Source organism: Lepidochelys olivacea (genome assembly GCF_965140295.1).
Source record: "Lepidochelys olivacea isolate rLepOli2 genome assembly, chromosome: 11".
In the NCBI taxonomy this organism is placed as follows: Eukaryota; Metazoa; Chordata; order Testudines; family Cheloniidae; genus Lepidochelys; species Lepidochelys olivacea.
The window spans coordinates 14789226-14802966 of NC_140421.1; the positions used below are offsets into that span (position 1 = coordinate 14789226).

Consider the following 13741-nt stretch of genomic DNA (forward strand, 5'->3'; position numbering starts at 1 on the left):
GAGCGGAGCCGTGGTTCCCCTTCGCTCCTGTAATAAACGAAGCAGGAGGCGAGCAGCCTTCGTTTCCACGGGTGCTGGGAAAAGGGGAGGTGGGGGCTTACCAGAAACGAGAGAGAGAGAGAGACACGTCAAGAGAGAGATTCCTGGAAAAAGTGCAAGAAGACTTTAGTGTAGCCTGTAATATACAGAGAGGAAGGAAATGCACCCACCAAGCAGCGGCTCAACTAAAGAGACAGTGAGGAAGGAGGTAAAAGTGCAAAAACAAACAGGAATTCAAAAAATAAAATAAACAGTGCTAAGAAACGGGAGGGGAGCAAGCTAAAAAAGGCACCGTGGAGGAAAAACGGAAGTGAGCTCGTTCTAAAACGGGGGGGGGGGAGGAATTATTCAAAGAGAAAGCAAGGCAAAGAAATGCATCATTAAAAAAAGTCTTTTTAAAAGACTGAAAAGTTAGAGCGAGGATGAGAAACTGCAATAAGAAATAATCTGTAACAAAAAAATACTACAGCTCCTATCCTGCAAAAAGAAAAGGAGTACTAGTGGCACCTTCAAGACTAACCAATTTATTTGAGCATAAGCTTTCGTGAGCTACGGCTCACTTAATCAGCTATGCAAATACTTAACTATACTCCCATTGACTTATTTTAAACCTAGCCGCAGTGACTTCGGTGCAACTGGATTTAAAAGAATTCAGTGTTTTAGGCCTGAAGAAGAAACTTCAGTTGCAGTCTTTGAATTCTTTTTTCTCCATTATATTGCTTTTTATAAAATTATTTGTTACGTGTCGCCTTCAGCTGCATTTTTTAAGATTTTTTTTTCCTGTGAATTCATTAGCTCATTGACTTCAGTGGGATTACTCCGGAGTAACATTAAGGATGTGTGTAAAGCATTTGCAGGATTGGGGCCTATGAAATGAAGAAAATGGAGGCTGGAAAGAAATACTAAAAAATGAAAAGAGAATCCGTGCGAAATGAAATAATACTTAAAATGCAGAAAGAATGTGGATAAGGTATTAAAAATGCAAAAATACAATATATAAAAAATAGACTTTTCAAATGTAATTTAAAAGTGTATAACAAATGAATAAAAGATCAATTAATATATAACAAAGTTACGTTCAATTAATGCAACTGCACTTTCTTTTTAAAATGCAAAACGCTGGCCTTTGTTGTGAATCCAGTTCATTACTAAAGCAGGAAGCGCAAAGCTGAGTCTCTGTGTAAAATCCTTTTGTTTTCAGCTTTGTTGTTGTGCTTAATAAATTTCACTAACAGGGATAAAGATTTCCTCATTTGCGATTAATTTCAAAGAGGGTTTAAAAATTTTTGGCCTGAACTGGGCCGTTTCTCCTATGAAGATTTGCGCACATGCTTAACGTTGTTTAACAACGTTGGTTCGCTGATTAGGGCAAAATGAACAGAGATTACTAATCCAGGGATACCATTTTTATCACTAATTTGTGGCACCTGTAGACTTCCTTGGGGGAGAAGCTACAATATGAGGCGCACACCCTCTGGTAAACTAACTTGATGAGCAGGAAGAACAATAAATAACATCCCGGAGGCTTGTTATTTATATTTTTAGAAATCTGAGAGAAATATCATTGGGAGAGAATGCTATGACTCATTCCATTATGGTGTTGGTCAATGAACTTTCTTTTTAATCTTATTCCACGTGTATTATTAAATACAGTACAATGGATTTAGAATACTTACAGATCATAGTCATTCAGGTCGACTATTGTATTGCAAGTACTTTGCTATATCCACATTACAAAATCACTGGTATGATGATTGGAATGTGGTTTGTTGTTGCAAATAAGAGTGCAAACTCCAATACAATCGCAAGAAGAGTGATTGGTTAACATGGAATTATTTTATATTATGTATTACAGTAGCACCCAAAGGCCCCAGTCACAGCTAGGGCCTCATTATGCTGGACTACGTACAAATATATAGTAAGGAACAGTCCTTGCCACAAAACAGTTACAATCTAATTTAAGGCAAGACACAAGAGATTGTGACAGATATATTAAGAAATGGGGGAAGGAAGAAGCGGTTCACTGTGATAGGAGTACATCATTACAGAAGTGATCTAGGTGTGCAGTTATCTACTTTCAAGTCATTCAGTGTCTGTTTTTGTTTTATATAATAGAGATTAACAAAAAATATTGATCTCAGTTACTCCTACAGCCAACTGCTTAGTCAGTGTGTTTTATGTGATGATATTTGACTTCCAGTTTTTGGATCCTGCAAGGCAAAAGAAGTTTTTTTAATCAGATAAAATGACCTTTTTGGATGTAAGATAAACTCCTTAGGACAGCTGCCTCGCCAAGACAAAGCATTGCTAGTTTTACTATACTTATGGCTCAGGAGCTTTATTCAAAGACAAGGCCTGTCAGTCCACTGGGGACAACTTTCTCGTAAAAGCTTTATACAAACAAAATGAGTGCATTAGAGAAAGGAATAGCTTGAATGTATGAAGACTACAGTTGATTGATGGATCTTTTTCTTGTCATATATATGACCTAATAATGTTTTATCTTTAAATAAGTTAAGGTTACTTATAGTCTGGGCCACCAAGTGTTTAGTACAATAAAATTACAAGGAACTAATCTGCAAAGAAAAATTAAACTGATCACCTTACAAATATTGACTGTATGAGTAGAGGGTGGGGGGAATGAAAGTCTAATATGTGACAGAATAAACAACGAGGGTTGGTATAAATAAATCAGTGCAGCTCCAAGAACTTCAGTGGGCCTATGCCAATTTGTGCCAGCTGAAGATCTACCCACCTTTCAATGTAGTTGAATAGAAGAGAATATTTTAAAGAACAAAAAAAGATAGGGGGAAAAAAGGATAGGAAGTTGTGTTTGAATTTGAGATTGCAGAAGTAAGCAAATCAGAAAAGAGGTGTGCCAACAGAGAAGGTAGACATAAAGGCCAAAATGTAGACTCTAGGGATTTCGTACTTACTTGGACATTGACAGGAATTATAATGAAACCGCACAGAGAAGGCATCTTTTCTGGAGAGCACTAAAAGGCTCTTTCTTTACATAGACCTCACAAAAACAAAACAAGATACAGAATATCTTGGACTTAGTCCCCTGAGATGAATATTTCCCTTAGTATGAACAAGATAACAAAAAGTTGTTTAGCATAAAGGAGCGCCCAAGATGATCACATAACTTAAAAAACAAAAAGCAAACAACTAGAATGGCTTTTTGTCCCCACATTTGTCTCCATGCCTGCTACTTTAAAAAAAAAAAAGGTATTTTGTAACACTTTTTTATGAATTCCTGCAAATTGTGGCCACCTACCTCCAGAGACCCCCCTACCCAGAGAAACCACAAACCCAATCTCCAGGGAACCCTACTAACAAAAAAACAAACCCTGGCTACGAGGAGCCTACCCACAGAAACCCACACCCTAGCTCCAAATAAACTCACTATCGGAACCATAACCCTGCCTCCAATTACCCAATTTGGAATGCTAACACTAGTCCGGGGAGCCCTAGTCAAAGAAACACTAACCATAGCTCCAAGTACCCTACCCATTGCAACTCTACCCCTGACTCCAAGTATCCTATCCATAGAAACCCTAACCTTAGGGCGGGGAGCCCTACCCATAGGAACCCTGACCTTAGCCCCAAGTCCCTTACCTATTTGAAGCCTAACCCTAGGGCAGGGAACCCTACCCATAGAAACCCTAGTGCTAGGGAGCCCTACCCATAGGAACCCTAACCCTAGGGCAGGGAGCCCTACTCCTAGGAACCCTGACCCTAGGGCGGGGAGCTATACTCATAGGATCCCTAACCCTGCAGCAGGGAGCCCTACCCATGGGATCCCTAGCCCTAGCCCCAAGTCCCTTACCGATACAAGCCCTAACCCTAGGCCCAAGTCCCCTATCCATAGGAACCCTAACCCTAGGGCAGGAAGGTAAGTTCCCTGTAAGTTGTGTGGCTGCACGGCAGGCTACCAAGGGCCGCGCAGGTGTGGAGAGGAGTCTCTCCTCTGGCCTGGCTCTGGTGGAGCTGCTGGGGAGAGAAGCCCCTTGCCCAGCCCAGGCCCGCTGGAGCTGCCAGGGAGAGGAGATGCTCCCCGAGCCCGGCCCAGCCCCGCCAGAGCTGCTGGGGAGAGCAACCCCTCCCCCAGCCCAGCTCAGGCCCGCTGGAACTGCCGTGGCTCAGGAGAGGCACCTCTCACCTGGCCCTGAGCTGCTGTGGCGAGAGAGGGCTGTGGGGAGTCGTCTCGCAGCCCCGGGACAGCCTGCACTCCAAACCCCTCGTCCCCAGCCCCACCCCCACCCCAGAGTCTGCACCCCAAACCTCTTCCCCAGCCCTGAGCCCCCTCCTGCACCCCAAACCCCACATCACTGGCCCCACCCCAGAGCCCACACCCCCAGCCAGAGCCCTCATACCCCCACACCCCAACACTCTGCTCTAGCCCTGAGCTCTCTCCCGCACCCCAATCCCCTTATCCCTGACCCCACCCCAGAGGCTGCACCCCCAGCCAGAGCCCTCACCCGCCTGCAGCCCAACCCTCTGCCCCAGCCGAGAGCCCATTGCCACACTCCTTACCCGTCGCCCCCACCACCACACATCACCTCCATAGTGGTGCACGTAACAAAATTCATTACACACATGGACATAAATAATTAAAGGGAACACTGGTGGGGAGTCTCACCCATAGGAATCCTAACCCTAGGCTGGGGACCCCTACCCATAGGAACCTTAACCTTAGCTCCAGGTACCCTCCCCATAGGAACCTTAGCTCAAGGGCAGGGAGCCCTACCCATAGGAATCCTAACCCTAGCTCCACGTACCCTCCCCATAGGAATGCTTACCATAGGGCAGGGAGCCCTCCCCAAAGCAACACTAATCTTAGCTCCAAATACCCTAACCTAGGAACCCTAACCCTAGGACTGGGAGCCCTCCCCTTAGGAGCTTTAACCCTATGCCAGAGACCCTTACCCACAGGATCCCTAACCCTACCTCCAAGTACCTTACCCATAGGAGCCCAAATCCTAGCTCCCAGAACCCTACCCATAGGAATCCTACCCCTAACTCCAAGTGCCCTGCCCATAGGAACCCTAACCCTAGCTCCAAGTATTCTACCCATAGGAACCCTAATCCTAGGACTGAGGGCCATACCGATAGGAACCCAAATCCTAGCTCCATGTATCCTACCTCAAGGAACTCTAACCAAAAGTGGGGGGAACCCGAACCATAGGAACCCTATCCCTAGTACCAAGTACCCTCCCTATAGCAATGCTAACCCTAAGGCGGGGAGCCCTTCCCATAGCAACCCTAACCCAAGCTCCAAACACCCTACCCACAGGAGTCATAACCCTAACTCCAAGTACCCTACCGATAGGAACCCTACCCATTGGTGCCCTAACTCTAGGGCGGGGAACCCTACCCACAGGAACCTTAACCGTAGCTCTAAGAACCCTACCCATAGGAACCCTAGCCCTAGCTCTAAGAACCCTACCCATAGGAACCCTAACCCTAGCTCCAGGTACCCTACCCATAGGAACCCTACCCCTAGGAACCTTAGCTCTAGGGCGGGGAGTCCTACCCAAAGCAACACTAATCCTAGCTCCAAATACCCTACCTGTAGGATCCCTAACCCCAATTCCAAGTACCGTACTGATAGGAACGCTAACTCTAGGGTGCGGCGCCCTACCCATATGAACTCTAACCCTAGTGAGGTTAGCAATTGTTCACCTTAAGAGGTGATATTGAAACAGGCTGGCTACCAAAACATGTGCCTTTAAAGCAGTATAAATGAAGAAGAGGAGGACAATGAATTGAGGGACGAGAGAGAGGCAGACAGGAAGAGACTCAATAATCTACACTGGTCTGTAGGTCACAATGTGGCCACATGTGACATAAATGTCCAAGTTGCTCTTGGATCTATGTGCGCGTGTGTATTGGGTAGGAAGAGAACTCTCCTTTGCTTGTGCTCAGCACAGTGCTGTTGGGGAGAGCAGGAATTGCTTCTTGCTAATGCTTCCATGTGTTAACTGAATGGGGGGAATAATGAAGCTAGGGCTATATTACTGCCTCCTTTCTACACCAGTTAGTGTGTGTGTTGGTGGGGAGGCGTGCACAGTGCACCAATTGTAAGAGTGCAGAAATGCCAGGCAGCAGAATGTACTGCTCTAGGAACCTTAGCTCTAGGGCGGGGAGCCCTACCCACAGCAACACTAATCCTAGCTCCAAATACCCTACCAAACACCTACAAGAGCTCTATCAAGCATTCTTACAACTACAATACCCACCTGCTGAAGTGAAGAAACAGATTGACAGAGCCAGAAGAGTACCCAGAAGTCACCTACTATAGGACAGGCCCAACAAAGAAAATAACAGAACGCCACTTGCCGTCACCTTCAGCCCCCAACTAAAACCTCTCCAGCGCATCATCAAGGATCTACAACCTATCCTGAAGGATGACCCATCACTCTCACAGATCTTGGAGACAGGCCAGTCCTTGCTTACAGACAAGGTGAAACAAATACTCACCAGCAACCACATACCACACAACAAAAACACTAACCCAGGAACCTATCCTAGCAACAAAGCCCGTTGCCAGCTGTGTCCACATATCTATTCAGGGGACATCATCATAGAGCCTAATCACATCAGCCACACTATCAGAGGCTTGTTCACCTGCACATCTACCAATGTGATATATGCCATCATGTGCCAGCAATGCCCCTCTGCCATGTACATTGGCCAAACCGGAAAGTCTCTGCGTAAAAGAATAAATGGACACAAATCAGACATCAAGAATTATAACATTCAAAAACCAGTCAGAGAACACGTCAGTTTCTCTGGTTACTCGATTACAGACCTAAAAGTTGCAATTCTTCAACAAAAAAGCTTCAAAAACAAACTCCAACGAGAGACTGTTGAATTGGAATTAATTTGCAAACTGGACACCATTACATTAGGCTTGACTAAAGGCTGGGAGTGGATGTGTCATTACACAAAGTAAAACTATTTCCCCATGTTTATTCCACCCTCCCCCCTGCCCTCCCACTGTTCCTCACACGTTCTTGTCAACTGCTGGAAATGGCCCACCTTGATTATCACTACAAAAGCTTTTTTTTCTCTCCTGCTGGTAATAGCTCACCTTACCTGATCACTCTCTTTACAGTATGTATGGTAACACCCATTTTTTCATGTTCTCTGTGTATATAAAATCTCTCCACTGTATTTTCCACTGCATGCATCCGATGAAGTGAGCTGTAGCTCACAAAAGCTTATGCTCAAATAAATTTGTTAGTCTCTAAGGTGCCATAAGTACTCCTTTTCTTTTTACTGCTTGTGCCCGCAAGGGCTGCGGGGGAGATACCAGCAAAAGAAGGACACTCAGGCCTAAGAATAGTAAACTCTGCTTTATTGAAGGAAAGAAGAACTTATGCTCCAATCTGTGCGGGGAGCCCCTAGGACGCGCGGAGGGGCTGCAGGGGACTCTGGCCATTCGGGACAGCTGACCAGGCAGGACTCCACCTGGGGGGAGTCCTCTGCAGTGCTATATTCTTCGCGCTTATCTCGGGGTTACATGGGGTCAACAGCTGGCTACATTCTTATATGTACGATTTATGCTTATTACATAAACTGACTTGTTTACAGGCAAAAATATGCTGAGCTATGCTACAATGTCTTTTGGCAGGGTCTGTCGGACAAAGTTCATTGAAACTGCCTGCATCCTCCACTTACCTCCAGTCACATACTCAGTCCACCACTTAGCTCCTCGCCAATCTTCAGCAACCTTGCCCCTACACTGCTCTAGAGGAATTCTTTCTGAGACAGAATTCTCCCTAGGATCTCCCTCTCCATTGCAGGTTTCAGAGTAACAGCCGTGTTAGTCTGTATTCGCAAAAAGAAAAGGAGTATTTGTGGCACCTTAGAGACTAACCAATTTATTTGAGCATAAGCTTTCGTGAGCTACAGCTCACTTCATTTACAGTATGCATCCGATGAAGTGAGCTGTAGCTCACGAAAGCTTATGCTCAAATAAATTGGTTAGTCTCTAAGGTGCCACAAGTACTCCTTTCCTCTCCATTGCAGCTCTGATGTATCCCCTCCAGCCTGTCTCTGGCTGTCAAATCCAGAATCAAGTTCAAAGGGTTTGGTAATCAAACTCTTGGTGAGGCAGAAACAGCTCCTGAGGTACCAGATGGAGAATTCAGAGGTTGAGCCTGAATGGCAAAGAAAGACATTGGGAAAGAAATTAAATGAGCTGAATTTAAACAGATTATAGCAAACAAATCAAAATTCAGAGGCAGTCATTTTGAAGAGTCAGAGGAACTGCTGAGGGAGAAGCTTACAAAAATCCAAAGGCAAAGCAAATTTAAAGAAACAGACATCAGGTGTGTTACCTATGTGTGGCTGTCATCATGGCCCACACTGGGGATTGGAGCATGGACGTCTAGGAGTAAGAGTGTAGGTTGCTATAACTTGGGGCTGTGATAGGCTCATATCCTCTGTGGATTAGGCAATGAGGGGAAACACTTCCTGTGACTAGTGGAGATTATTCTCAGAAGAAAACCCCACGTACTGTTGCCTGTATTTTTCAGAGGGCTACAGATATCCAGACAGAAGCCTCTGTAAACTGCTTCTTCTCAGGTATGAGGCCAAATTTGCTTTCACTTACATGCATGCAGCTCCATGGAAATCAAGTTCCACAAGTGTAACTGAGAACAGAGTTTGGCCCAAGGGGTCTGTAGTGTGTGAATGTGAGTGTATCACACACACACCCTGTCCTGCAAGGAGGCTACCACGTAGATTATGTTGGAGCCTGACTAAGAGCGAGTAGTCAGCAGTGTCTGCCTCTTCTTTATTGCAAAATCCGGGCGACTACACCAGGTACAACTGTGCATCTGAGGCACCATCTATAACAGTAAAAAAGGTCTTTATTTTATAAACAGTATCTAGCAAAATATATCTGTACAAAATACCCTACAAAGTTCCTGGAAAGCCTTCTTGAAAGTTTCCCATCCATACAGAAGGCCTCTGGAAGGTCTTCAGACATGTGGAAATGTATAATTAGGCACATTTTCCATAGATTTCCTTTATTCTGGCAGCTAAGGCTGCTGTCTTGTCTCTCCTTCACAAAAGGAGGCAGACTAGCCATTCTGGTTAGCATGCAGCTGGGACACATGCAAAAATCAGAACTGCTGATGTGTTTTGCAACATATGGGAAGCTTGTTATGCACAAAGGGGCAGCACACTGTGAATGTTTCCAATATCTTGGCAAGAATACAACCTGCTATAGATAAGTTGTATACAATTGGCTTTTCAACAAGGTTGGCATTTCATAGACTGAAGCATAACAAAGCAGTAGCAATGTTAAACTATCAGCTCACATCTGTTCTTACACGTGAAAAGGGTTGTTGCTTATCTCACATTATGGATGGAATATAAAATCCTAGGGATGATATCAGTGACAGTCTTCGTTTGGTTTATTTGTTTATTTTACTGCTTGCAGAAAGTGCTGGATCACCAGCTCCAGAGACTAAAGCCCTTTATTTATCTACTGAACAGGTGCAGTGTGGACAGTCCCAGCACAAGTTTGCCCACACCAGCCTGCCAACATGTCTCAGCAGTGATCTAGTCTCCATACACATTCAGTCCTTGGCATCCCTGCTGAGGCTGCTACCTAGGGACTGATATAGTGCCAATGACGCTGGTGGTTTCTGTGATATGGAGACCTGCCCACTAGGAACATGACCAAGACAACCTCATTACATCATACACCGAACAGCCACAGACAGCCATCATATTGTAGGATTTAGGTTTTAAATAATGCCACTGACATTATGGGTTTGATCACTACCAAATGAGGCCAGATTCAGAAGACCTAGATGTGAAAGGCATCCTACTGCATTATTAATTCCATAGGACATCCAGATTCTAAGAGTTAAATAAAACTAAAATACAGGAAATCAATGCAGGAAGATAGAACTTCAGCCGCATACTTTTCTTTTTTTTAAAGAAAAGGAAGGTTTGTGTGAACTTAAATGTGCTAAAACAATGAAGAGAAAGGTCACAGAAAGGAAATTGAAAATGTATAGACGTAAAGTAATGCATTTCCTAAGCATTATGTGTGTGTCATTTGGCAATAAATACAATAGAAATCAAAACAAGGTCAAGATGAATGTATAAGCCCTGGTCTACACTAGGAGTTGAGGTCAAATTTAGCAGTGTTAAATCGATTTAACCCTGCACCCGTCCACACGACGAAGACCTTTTTTTCGACTTAAAGGGCTCTTAAAATCGATTTCCTTACTCCACCCCCGACAAGGGGATTAGCGCTGAAATCGGCCTTGCTGGGTCGAATTTGGGGTACTGTGGACACAATTAGACGGTATTGGCCTCTGGGAGCTATCCCAGAATGCTCCATTGTGACCGCTCTGGACAGCACTCTCAACTCAGATGCACTGGCCAGGTAGACAGAAAAAGGCCCGCGAACTTTTGAATTTCAATTTCCTGTTTGGCCAGCATGGCAAGCTGCAGGTGACCATGCAGAGCTCATTAGCAGAGGTGACCATGCAGAGCTCATCAGCAGAGGTGACCATGAGGGAGTCCCAGAATCGCAAAAGAGCTCCAGCATGGACCAAACGGGAGGTACGGGATCTGATCGCTGAGTGGGGAGAGGAATCCGTGCTATCAGAACTATGTTCCAGTTTTCGAAATGCCAAAACATTTGTCAAAATCTCCCAGGGCATGAAGGACAGAGGCCATAACAGGGACCCGAAGCAGTGCCACATGAAACTTAAGGAGCTGAGGCAAGCCTACCAGAAAACCAGAGAGGCGAACGGACGCTCCGGGTCAGAGCCCAAAACATGCCGCTTCTATGATGAGCTGCATGCCATTTTAGGGGGTTCAGCCACCACTACCCCAGCTGTGTTGTTTGACTCCTTCAATGGAGATGGAGGCAACACGGAAGCAGGTTTTGGGGATGAGGAAGATGATGATGATGAGGTTGTAGATAGCTCACAGCAAGCAAGCGGAGAAACCGATTTTCCCAACAGCCAGAAACTGTTTCTCACCCTGGACCTGGAGCCAGTACCCCCCAAACCCACCCCAGGCTGCCTCTCGGATCCGCCAGGTGGAGAAGGGACCTTTGGTGAGTGTACCTTTTAAAATACTATACATGGTTTAAAAGCAAGCATGTTTAATGATTAATTTGCCCTGGCATTTGCAGCTCTCCTGGATGTACTCCCAAAGCCTTTGCAAAAGGTTTCTGGGGAGGGCAGCCTTATTCCATCCACCATGGTAGGACGCTTTACCACTCCAGGCCAGTAGCACGTACTTGGGAATCATTGTAGAACAAAGCATTGCAGTGTATGTTTGCTGGCGTTCAAACAACATCTGTTCTTTATCTCTCTGTGTTGTCCTCAGGAGAGTGATATCATTCATAGTCACCTGGTTGAAATAGGGTGCTTTTCTTAAGGGGACATTCAGAGGTGCCCGTTCCTGCTGGGCTGTTTGCCTGTGGCTGAACAGAAATGTTCCCCACTGTTAGCCATGGGGAGGGGGGAGGAGCTAGCCATGCGCGGGGGGAGGCAAAATGTGACCTTGGAATGAAAGCACATGTGCTATGTATGTAATGTTAACAGCAAGGTTTACTGTGACAGAGTGTACCCACTGTTCTATAAAATGTGTCTTTTTAAATACCACTGTCCCTTTTTTTTTCTCCACCAGCTGCATGTGTTTCAAGGATCACAGGATCTTCTTCTTCCCAGAGGCTAGCGAAGGTTAGAAGGCGAAAAAAATGCACTCGCGATGAAATGTTCTCTAAGCTCATGCTGTCCTGCCTCACTGACATAGCACAGACGAATGAGTGGAGGCAGACAATGTCAGAGTGCAGGAAAGCACAAAATGACTGGGAGGAGAGGTGGAGGGTTGAAGAGAGTAAGTGGCGGGCTGAAAAGAGGGCTGAAGCTGAAAGGTGGTGGTAGCGTGATGAGAGGAGGCAGGATTCAATGCTGAGGCTGCTGGAGAATCAAACTAATATGCCCCAGCGTATGATTGAGCTGCAGGAAAGGCAGCAGGAGCACAGAGCACCACTACAGCCCGCGTGTAACCAACCGCCCTCCTCCCCAAGTTCCATAGCCTCCTCACCCAGATGCCCAAGAACGCATTGCCAGCCACTCCACCCCAGAGGATTGCCGAAGCAACAGAAGGCTGGCATTCAATAAGTTTTAAACTTTTAAACTTTTAAAGTGCTGTGTGGCCTTGTCCTTCCCTCCTCCACCACTCCTGGTGCTTCTCTCCTCCACCACCCCTCCTGGGCTACCTTGGTAATTATCCCCCTATTTGTGTGATGAATTAATAAAGAATGCATGAATGTGAAGCAGCAATGACTTTATTGCCTCTACAAGCGGTGATCGAAGGAAGGAGGGGAGGGTGGTTAGCCATAAATGTCTCCCCCTTACTCTCACAGATATTGTGGAGTGCACAGCAAGCAGTAATAGTGGGAATATTGGTTTTGCTGAGGCATAACCGAGTCAGTAAACTGCGCCAGCGTGCTTTTAAACGTACAAATGCCCAAATGCACTACCACCATTCTGCACTTGTTCAGCCTGTAGTTGAACAGCTCCTGACTACTGTCCAGGCTGCCTGTGTATGGCTTCATGAGCCATGCCATTAAGGGATAGGCTGGGTCGCCAAGGATAACTATAGGCATTTCAACATCCCCAATGGTTATTTTCTGGTCTGGGAATAAAGTCCCTTCCTGCAGCTTTTGAAACAGACCAGAGTTCCTGAAGATGCGAGTGTCATGTACCTTTCCCAGCCATCCCACGTTGATGTTGGTGAAATGTCCCTTGTGATCTACCAGTGCTTGCAGCACTATTGAAAAGTACCCCTTGCGGTTTATGTACTCGCCGGCTTGGTGCTCCGGTGCCAAGATAGGGATATGGTTTCTGTCTATGGCCCCACCACAGTTAGGGAATCCCATTGCAGCAAAGTCATCCACTATGACCTGCACATTTCCTAGGGTCACTACCCTTGATATCAGCAGATCTTTGATTGCGTTGGCTACTTGCATCACAGCAGCCCCCACAGTAGATTTGCCCACTCCAAATTGATTCCCGACTGACCGGTAGCTGTCTGACGTTGCAAGCTTCCACAGGGCTATTGCCACTCACTTCTGAACTGTGAGGGCTGCTCTCATCTTGGTATTCTTGCGCCTCAGGGCAGGGGAAAGCAAGTCACAAAGTTCCATGAAAGTGCCCTTATGCCTGCAAAAGTTTTGCAGCCACTGGGAATCGTCCCAGACCTGCAACACTGTGTGGTCCCACCAGTCTGTGCTTGTTTCCTGAGCCCAGAATCGGCGTTCCACCACATGAACCTGCCCGTTAGCACCATGATGCCCACATTGCCAGGGCCCGTGCTTTGAGAGAAGTCTGTGTCCATGTCCTCATCACTCTTGTCACCACGCTGACGTCACCTACTCGCCCGGTTTCGCTTTGCCAGGTTCTGGTGCTGCATATACTGCTAGATAATTCGTGTGGTGTTTAATGTGCTCCTAATTGCCAAAGTGATCTGAGCGGGCTCCATGTTTGCCGTGGTATAGCGTCTGCACAGAAAAAAGGCACGGAATGATTGTCTGTTGTTGCCCTGATGGAGGGAGGGGCAACTGACGACATGGCTTACAGGGAATTAAAATCAACAAAGGGGGTGGCTTTGCGAGAAACAGAATGGCCCCCTCAAGGATAGAACT

At 45.9% G+C, this 13741-nt stretch overlaps 1 protein-coding gene across 3 annotated transcripts; it reads left to right on the plus strand.

Annotated features, from left to right (window-relative positions):
* Positions 1–104: 104 nt before the first annotated feature.
* LOC311528542 (uncharacterized protein) lies at positions 105–12362 on the plus strand. Of its 3 annotated transcripts, XM_084643701.1 has the most exons (4): positions 105–247; positions 8589–8637; positions 9556–11140; positions 11719–12362. In XM_084643701.1, exons 3-4 carry the CDS (start codon positions 10447–10449, stop codon positions 11973–11975), a joined length of 951 nt encoding a protein of 316 aa, XP_084499827.1. In that variant the 5' UTR covers positions 105–247; positions 8589–8637; positions 9556–10446; the 3' UTR covers positions 11976–12362. The 3 variants fall into 3 exon arrangements, with proteins under 3 accessions (XP_084499827.1, XP_084499826.1, XP_084499828.1); XM_084643700.1 differs by lacking the exon at positions 8589–8637; XM_084643702.1 differs by lacking the exon at positions 8589–8637 and having other exon boundaries at positions 10735–11140.
* Positions 12363–13741: the final 1379 nt, after the last annotated feature.